The sequence below is a fragment of the Lepidochelys olivacea genome (genome assembly GCF_965140295.1).
Source record: "Lepidochelys olivacea isolate rLepOli2 genome assembly, chromosome: 2".
In the NCBI taxonomy this organism is placed as follows: domain Eukaryota; kingdom Metazoa; phylum Chordata; order Testudines; family Cheloniidae; genus Lepidochelys; species Lepidochelys olivacea.
This window is the reverse complement of record NC_140412.1, coordinates 163,950,799-163,960,249: the sequence shown is the minus strand read 5'-3', so window position 1 is coordinate 163,960,249 and position 9,451 is coordinate 163,950,799. Positions and strand designations below refer to the sequence as shown.

General features: G+C 44.9%; 1 protein-coding gene across 1 annotated transcript in view; it reads left to right on the top strand.

Moving 5' to 3' along the window:
* Window positions 1–5,415: 5,415 nt before the first annotated feature.
* Window positions 5,416–9,451, top strand: part of FHOD3 (formin homology 2 domain containing 3) — a 627,222-nt gene continuing 623,186 nt past the window's right edge. The window contains exon 1 of the mRNA XM_084620053.1: window positions 5,416–6,058. Within this exon, the coding sequence (XP_084476179.1) occupies window positions 5,894–6,058 (165 nt within the window). The 5' untranslated portion in view covers window positions 5,416–5,893. The remainder of the gene's footprint in view (window positions 6,059–9,451) is intronic.

Genomic DNA, 9,451 nt, shown 5'->3' with positions numbered 1-9,451 from the left:
TCCAGCCTTTCACAAGTCTCTTCCCAATACCTTACCTCTTTTGCGACTTCGTTCTGTTTTGTCTGGCCTCCTTCATCTCTGAGGTTCTGTTCAACCTCCAGTTGAACTCAATACCCTTCCTTAATAAGATTGTTTTATGCCAGTATCATTTCACTGTGAAACCCATTTCTTCCTCTTGCTTTTTGAGATGATCTTTTTTGCGGATGTGCAGCAGATTAAAAAAAAAATCTTCCTTGAAGTTACATTTCACAGGTGTTTGAGAAATATTATTCTGAAGTGTGTCTGTGAAATAGGATGAGTCAACCTTATGAAAGTTCCACCTCTTAACTGAGAGTTCACTGTCTTCCTATTCAAACAAGTGACTACCGATCGATGATCACTTCCAACATCCTGAAAAACATTCCATGCACAGCCCATGGACATGCTGCTGCTCACCAGAGTTACATCTAATGTTAATTGTGTGCCATATGAGCGACATATGTCATAATGCCATTATTCAAAACAACTAAATCATGCACAAATAAATTTGTTAGTCTCTAAGGTGCCACAAGTACTCCTCGTTCTTTTTGCTGATACAGACTAACACGGCTACCACTCTGAAGCTAAATCATTGTGAGCAATAAAGTCTTATAGCAAAGTTCCATTCAAATTAATTGTTTTGTTCTCCAAAACTTCACTTTTGGTATTGAAATCTCCATAGATAATTGTTTGGCTACACTTTCCAATGCTATCACAAGATTTTCTTTATCAGATAGCCTGTCATCAGGATGATAGAAACAGACAACAGTGAACTCCTTACCCCAGAACTAAAAAGAACAGGAGTACTTGTGGCACCTTAGAGACTAAAAATTTATTTGAGCATAAGCTTTCATGGGCTACAGCCCACTTCATCAGATGCATAGAATGGAACATATAGTAAGAATATAAATATATATATACATACAGACAACATGAAAAGGTGGAAGTCGCCATACCAACTGTAAGAGGCTAATTAATTAAGATGAGCTATTATCAGCAGGAGAAAAAAAAACTTTTGTAGTGATAATCAAGATGGCCCATTTAGACAGTCGACAAGGTGTGAGGATTCTTAACATTGGGGAATAGATTCAACATGTGTAATGACCCAGCCACTCCCAGTCTCTATTCAAACCCAAGTTAATGATATCTAGTTTGCATATTAATTCAAGCTCAGCAGTTTCTCATTGGAGTCTGTTTTTGAAGTTTTTCTGTTGCAAAATTGCCATCTTTAAGTCTGTTACTGAGTGACCAGAGAGGTTGAAGTGTTCTCCAACCAGTTTTTGAATGTTATGATTCCTGATGTCAGACTTCTGTCTATTTATTCTTTTGCATAGGGACTGTCGGGTTTGGCCAATGTACATGGCAGAGGGGCATTGCTGGCACATGATGGCATATATCCCATTGGTACATGTGCAGGTGAACGAGCCCCTGATGGTGTGGCTAATGTGATTAGGTCCTATGATGGTGTCGCTTGAATAAATATGTGGACAGAGTTGGCATCGGGCTTTGTTGCAAAGATAGGTTCCTGGGTTAGTGTTTTTGTTGTGCAGTGTGTAGTTGCTGGAGAGTATTTGCTTCAGGTTGGGGGGCTGTCTGTAAGTGAGGACTGGTCTGACTCCCAAGATCTGTGAGAGTGAGGGATCATTTTTCAGGATAGGTTGTAGATCTTTGATGATGCGCTGGAGAGGTTTTAGTTGGGGGCTGAAGGTGACAGCTAGTGGTATTCTGTTATTTTCTTTGGGCCTGTCCTGTAATAGGTGACTTCTGGGTATTCTTCTGGCTCTGTCAATCTGTTTTTTCACTTCAGCAGGTGGGTATTGTAGTTTTAAGAATGCTTGATAGAGATCTTGTAGGTGTTTGTCTCTGTCTGAGGGATTGGAGCAAATGTGGTTGTGTCTTAGGACTTGGCTGTAGACAATGGATCATGTGGTGTGTCCTGGATGGAAGCTGGAGGCATGTAGGTAAGTATAGCCGTCAGTAGATTTCCGGTATAGGGTGGTGTTTATGTGACCAGCGCTTATTAGTACAGTAGTGTCCAGGAAATGGACCGCTTGTGTGGATTGGTCTCGGCGGAGGTTGATGGTGGGATGGAAATTGTTGAAATCATGGTGGAATTCCTCAAGAGCTTCTTTTCCATGGATCCAGATGATGAAGGTTTCATCAATGTAGCGCAAGTAGAGTCGGAGCGTTAGGGGACGAGAGCTAAGGAAGCGTTGTTGTAAGTCAACCATAAAAATGTTGGCATACTGTGGGGCCATGCGGGTACCCATAGCAGTGCCACTGACTTGAAGGTATATATTGTCCCCAAATGTGAAATAGTTGTGGGTGAGGACAAAGTCACAAAGTTCAGCCACCAGGTTTGCTGTGACATTATCAGGGATACAGTTCCTGATACCTTGTAGTCCATCTTTGTGTGGAATGTTGGTGTAGAGGGCTTCTACATCCATAGTGGCCAGGATGGTGTTTTCTGGAAGATCACTGATGGATTGTAGTTTCCTCAGGAAGTCAGTGGTGTCTCGAAGATAGTTGGGAGTGCTGGTAGTGTGGGGTCCAAGGAGACAGGCCACATAGCCAAACAATCCTGCTGTTAGGGTACCAATTCCTGAGATGATGGGGTGTCCAGGATTTCTGGGTTTATGAATCTTGGGTAGCAAATAGAATACCCCTGGTTGGGGTGTCTGCCTAGATCTATTCCTGTGCTTTTTCGGGGAGTTTCTTGAGCAGATGGTATAGTTTCTTTTGGTAATCCTCAGTGGGATCAGAGGATAATGGCCTGTAGAAGATGGAGTTAGAGAGCTGCCTAGTAGCCTCTTGTTCATATTCCAACTTATTCATGATGATGACAGCACCTCCTTTGTCAGCCTTTTTGATTATGATGTCAGAGTCGTTCCTGAGGCTGTTGATGGCGTGTTCAGCATGGCTGAGGTTATGAAGCAAGTGATGCTGCTTTTCCACGATTTCAGCCTGTGCACATTGATGGAAGCAATCTATGTATAAGTCCAGTCTGTTGTTTCGACCTTCAGGAGGAGTCCACACAGAATCCTCCTTTTTGTAGTGTTGGTAGAAAGGATTCTGTGGGTTAGTATGTTGTTCAGAGGTGTGTTTGAAATATTCTTTGAGTCGGAGACGTCCAAAGTAGGATTCTAGGTCACTGCAGAACTGTATCATGTTCGTGGGCCTGGAGGGACAAAAGGAGAGGCTCCGAATAGGCCAGATTCTTCTGCTGGGCTAAGGGTATAGTTGGAAAGATTAACAATATTGTTGGGTGGGTTCAGGGAACTACTGTTGTGGCTCCTTGTGGCATGTAGCAGTTTGGATAGTTTAGTATCCTTTTTCTTTTGTAGTGAAGCAAAATTTGTGTTGTAAATGGCTTGTCTAGTTTTTGTAAAATCTATCCATGAGGAAGTTTGTGTGGAAGGTTGGTTTTTGGTGAGAGTATCCAGTTTTGAGAGCTCATTCTTAATCTTCCCTGTTTTCTGTATAGGATGTTGATCAGGTGGTTTTGCAATTTCTTTGAGAGTGTGTGGTATAATCTCTCAGCGTAGTCTGTGTGATATGTAGATTTTTTACCTTTAGTCCTTTTGGTATGATGTCCATCTGTTTGCATTTGGAAAGGAAGATGATGTCTGTCTGTGTCTGTCACGAGTTTTATCATGAAGTTGATGGATTTCCACTCCATACAGCTAAATTCAGTGCCTTGCATCTGAAACCTGTCAGAATTTGATAGTAACACAATCCAACTAAGGATGCATGTTCATCTCATACACGTCCATAGCTCTTTTATATTTGAGTGTCTCCTTACTAATAAACATCAGACTTCCACCAGCTGTTCCTTTCTCAAGTAGTCAAAACCTGCAATAGATACACTTTGTCAGAAAGCTTTGTTGCTTGAATAGCAGCAACATGGATATTTTCATCATCATTAACTTTTTCAATGACCCCAATGTGACTCTGAATGCCCATTGCATTCAAATGCATGGAAGTACATTAAAGGTTGGATGTATCACGTATTTCAACAACTCTCTCCAAAATCAAAAGAGGTAATGCATCAGTACATACACAACAGCATCATATTGCCAAACTCTCTCTCTCTTGCATGGCATGGTGGGAATATGGTTGCTAGAGCCCCATTAACCAGAGATTTCCTCTGGGAACACCCTAGTACCATGACAAGAGGTAGGGATGGCATGTGGTAGAGCAGGGAACCAAACCGAAGCATCCCACTTTCTATGCCACTGCCCTAACAAATGGCCCATCCGTCTCCCCTTGAATGAAGAACACAGCACATTTTTGTCCACATTCTGCAATCCACATGGGGGTGATCCCATACATATCTGGAGCCTTTCTGTACTTTAACAATATCATGGAAATTTTCTCTTCTGTGGATATTTTCTGGAGGAGAAAAATAGAGGCCTAAGTATTAGGGAAAAAGGCAAAGAAATATATGAGTGAGCTCTTTTATTTTTTCTGTTTGGAAACAAAATAGCATTGATTCATCTGTTTGGGGGGAGAAACCCCGAACACATACAAAAAACCCAAACAATTATATGGACTGTATATAAACAAGAAAAAAAGATGGCCAAACTTTGATCCTTTGTATTACTTTCTGTTTGGATCAAATCCCTGACTTTATTTTAAATTCCCTTTGAATTTAACAAATATTACACTCAAGATTTTAACAGGAAGCACAGGCTATTTGAGGTAACAGAATGCAACTATATGCAAATATGGGTGTTTAGAATTTGTTTCCCAGTAGATGGCTCCTGGGTGGCACTGGCACCGACCACTACACCAAACAGAGCCATGGGTGGTACTGTGCTTGGGGCCCTGGATTGCCTTAATCTGGCCTTGCTCCCAAATTTATAGATAGGTGGTTCCAGGACCGGGACGACCGGGAGAATGCAAGGGTCTGCCTGGAGATTTGGGTGTGGTGAAATGCTTTCTGTCTCTCTCCCCTGAAGGATGTGGGGTTCCCCAAGTAGGAGTCTCTCTCTTCCCCTCCCCCCAAATTTTCCCGTCCCTGGAGATTGAGGGTTGTTCGACATGGTCTCTGCGTGGTGGACTCTCTCGATCCCTCCCAATCTAGGAGTATTTTTTTGAGGGGGAAGGATGGAATGTCTGTCTCTCCTCTGGCAGATGCGAGGATGAGGAGCTTCTCTCCCTACCTCCTCCCCGGAAGATTTTAGCAGGCTGTCTCCCCCTCCACCCCACTCCACCCCACCCCAGTTCCCGCGCAGGCGGGAGCTCCTGGCTGACTGGGTGTCCCTGTGCCCCGCTCCCGTGTCCCGGGCCGGGGAATGTGACGGCCGGGTGACGCTCCTCCCTGTGCCCGCTGGGGGGCGCCTGCTGCCTGGCGGCTCCGGCGGCGCTTGGCTGAAGACTAAGCCAGCGCGGGTTTCCCACAGGCAGCAGCCCCGGCCCGCTGCAGCGGCTCAGGCTGACTGAGCATGGGGGAGCAGCTGCCGCCGCTGCTCTCCGGCTGCCCGTGCACCGCGCCCGCCGGCCGCTCCGCCCCGGGGCTCTGCCCTTTGTCAGCCTGAAGGACGCCCGCACCGTGTGGAGCCGGGCGGGGAGGGGGCGATGATCCCCGCGTGCTAGGGGCTCTGAAGCAGTCGGGCTCCGCTGCGTGCATCTTGCGGTGGCTCCTGCGGCCGGTGCTTCTCCTGCTTCCCCCCGCCCTCGGGTTGCAGCTCAGCCCGGCCGCCGGGGAGCGGAGCCTGATCTCTGCCAACCTGCCGCTGCGGGCTGATCGCAGCCCTGCTGCTCGGCTCCAACTTTTATTTCTTGTTCGCGGGGGAGGGGGCGCCTCCTGCCCAGCCTCCCCCACCCTGTGCTTTGCCGCTGCCGCTGCTGCCGTGTTTTGCATGGCTGCACCATGGCCACGCTGGTTTGCAGGGTGCAGTTCTTAGATGACACCGACCCCTTCAATAGCACCAACTTCCCCGAGCCCACCCGGCCCCCTCTCTACACCTTCAGGGAGGACATCGCGCTCATCACCCAGCTGGCCGGGGTGCACCGCCTGCTCCGAGCCCCGCATAAGGTACAGGGGTGGGGGCGGTGTTAGAAACCATCCCTACCCTGTGGGGGGTGGCGTGGGTTGGTACAGAGAAACCTACTCCATAGTGTTGGGGGGGGAAGGGGGGGACTTAGAAACTATCCCTACACTGGTGGGGGTGGGGGTAAGCTGTTCAGCTTTGGGGAGAGAAAGGGGCGCTTTGAAAGTATCCCTGCATTGTTGCGGGGGAGGGAGTTAACTCACTGCCTTGGTGGGGAAGGAAGGAGCTGGGGCGAGAGGGGACCAGTAGCACAAATACTCAGACCAGCGGTAGATGTGATCAGAGGCATGGTCAGTGCTGCTGCTGCTGTCAGGGTTGCCAGTGGTGGAACATGCGCTGATTTTAGTGCTGTTGCACATTAGGCAGAAGTAGGGGGCTATTTTGCGGTTTTGTATGGCTGGAGAGGGAGACTTAGGTATTTTTTTCCTTCCAGCAGGAGGAGGGGGTCTGCAGAGGAAGGGATTGCTGTTCAAGACTAACTCCAGCTCTTTGATTCCTAGTGCTAGAGCAGTAGTTTTCAATCTGTGGTCCACAGACCCCTGAGGGTCCACAGACTATGACTCAGGGGTCTGCGAAAGGTTGTTGTTACCATAGAACCTTCGACCTGTAGTCTGCAGACCACTGGGGGTCCTCAGATTATGTCTTAGATCTCCAAACAGGTCCGCACCTCCATTTGAAATTTTTTAGGGGCCCACAAATGAAAAAAGATTGAAAACCACTGTACTAGAGGGAACTCAGAGCAGGTCTACGCTGCTGCTTAAGTCGATCTTACTTAACTGTGGAAAAGACAGCCCCCTGAGCGATGCAAGTTACAGCGACCTAAGTGTTGTCCACACCAGCGCTATGTCAGCAGGAGACACTCTCCCGCAACATAGCTTCCCCCTCTCATGGAGGTGGAGTTATCATGCCGACAGGAGAGAGCATCGTCACCAGTGATGCTACAGTGGCGCAGCTGCATCAGTGCAGCTGTGTCAATATAGCGCTTCTAGCGTAGACCTGCCCTAAGTCTGCGTTCAGAAAGAAGGGATTGTGCAGCAGGACTCAGGCAGAGGCTCAGCTAGTGTCCGGTGTCCTCCTTATAAAATAGTATAGTATTCTACATTGATACCCCAAACACTGCAGTGATGCAATTGTTATGTGACTCTTCCTGTCAAATAGTGTAGCATAAGGATAGACGGAGCAGAGTTATTGCCCAAACTTGTGATGGAAGTGAAGAGAAGTACAGACCCCTTGTGTCAGAGGAATACAGGTATCCTGCGGAAAGGAGCGTTGAATCCTGACTATGTACGAGAAGAGTTTTTCAAATCGGAAACACAGAAGATGAAAAAAATACGGATCTGTGCCTAGTAACCTGTCATTTTTGTACTCAACAGGACTGTAACTGAGTGATATTTTCATCCCAAATCAAATTTGCCTTCTGCCTGATTTAGGAATATCCCTTAACTTCGCTTGATTTAGGAATATCCCTAAACTTCACCAGTTTAGGAAAAGATATCCCAGACCTCACCACCATCATTATCCTTAGTGTCTAGAAATGAGATGTTTTAGAATAACCGGCCTACAAAAATAAATAATTTCTTTGTGATTATGTATTTAAATGTGTAGGCTAAAGGAGAGATTTTCAAAGGCACAAATGGGATTAAGGCACCTAACTCCTATTGAAAATCAATGGAAGTTGAATGCCTAATTTTCCTGTGTGCCTTTGAAAATCTCCTCCTAAATGGATAGAACACAAAGTATACCTAATATTTTAAATTAGTTTTATTCTCCACATTATACATAAAGTCACTTAAAACTTTTTAAGTGCAGGGGAAGATGTTTGAGAACTGGTGGTGGTGGACTTTGATAGCAATGTTGTTTTCTCATGTGAGTGTATCAAAGAGTTCACTCTTAATAAGTAATCCGTTGACAGAAATAAATTGTGTGTTGTAAGTGAATGGAATGGGTATCAGTCAGTCTCAGCATGGGTCTGCCTGGGACAGCATGCATTTACATCTTTATAAGTGAACATGTTTATGAAAGAATGTGTTCGTGTCTTCATGAATCGTCAGGTCAGAGTATTGTACCTTCATGAGATGTCACTTTTCATTTCCAAAAATATCAACAGGGCAGGCATGGCTGATGCATTAGTTGTAACCGTTGTATTTTGGAAGCCTTGAAAACAGGCCAAATCTGTAACAAATCTGACATGTCTGCCCCTTGTTAGTAACCTCTTCAGAGTATCATGGGATTTTGAGAAACCATTTATTGTTTAGGAAGGTTGGCTAAGAGCATGTTCATGCAGAGCAGGGTTTAAGCTATTGCTGTTGTGAGGTTTTATGAGCTAAACAGTTGCAGTGAGGGCTTTGTTAAAAATAGCTGTAAGTCTGCTGTCCTTGGAACTATTGATACTGTAGCTCTTCAGAAGCGTGAGTATTGAGTATGCCACTAATGCAAATCCCAACCTTTGTGAAAACTTATGTACCTCTTATATATTTACTTTAATGCATCTGTTGATAAATGTCACTCTCTTCACTTATGGTCACACACACAGGCCTGGTTTTGGAATTCTAGGCTTTTCAAAGCAATACCACAGTTGGTTGTTATGAAATACTTTCTTTTATTATTTTCTACCTTGTTATTTAATAATCCTTCTAGTCTGTGAATTAACTCAGCAAAGACGTCAGAGGAAAAATAACAACTGGTATGTGTTTTTGTGAAGAAAGCAAAATAGGAAAAGACCATTTTATCCATTCTTTCATAAAGTGGGAGGGAAATAGTCTCTTAACATCATTTGTTGTGTTATGGCCTGCACTCAGGAGCTTGCTGGAGGATGGAAAAAGGCTGTGTGTGCTCTTAGCTTTAAGGATGTCAAAAGACCAATAAAAAATAGTTCAAAGAAAACCTCTTTCAGCAGAAGTTTTACATTTGTAGAACATTTTCTTGCCAAGGTTACAGAAACTCTGTAGAGGACAAAGCTCTGCATAATGCACAAAAAATGTAGGTGCACTGGGTCATATTCTGTTTCTACAACTCAGGGTCAGATTCATAAACTTTAGTCACATTGAGTAGTACCTTATTCTGTGAGTAGTCCCATTTGGGATTACTTGTGGAGTAAAATAGTGTGAGTAAGGGCCAGATTCTGATATCTAATTGTGTAGAGCAGTGGACTGGGAGATGGTACTTAAAGGTTCTATATCTGACTTTACTGTTGACTTGCTGTAAGCAGCCTATTTTTCAAAAGTGGCCACTGACGTTGCGTGATTTTTGTTTATTTGGAAAGCCCAATTTGATATCACTTGGGTCAGAATGAGATTACTTGGAGCAACAGCAGCTCCCATTGACTTCAGTTTGAATTGCTTGTTTAGCACTTCGAAAAATCAGGCCCATAATGACTC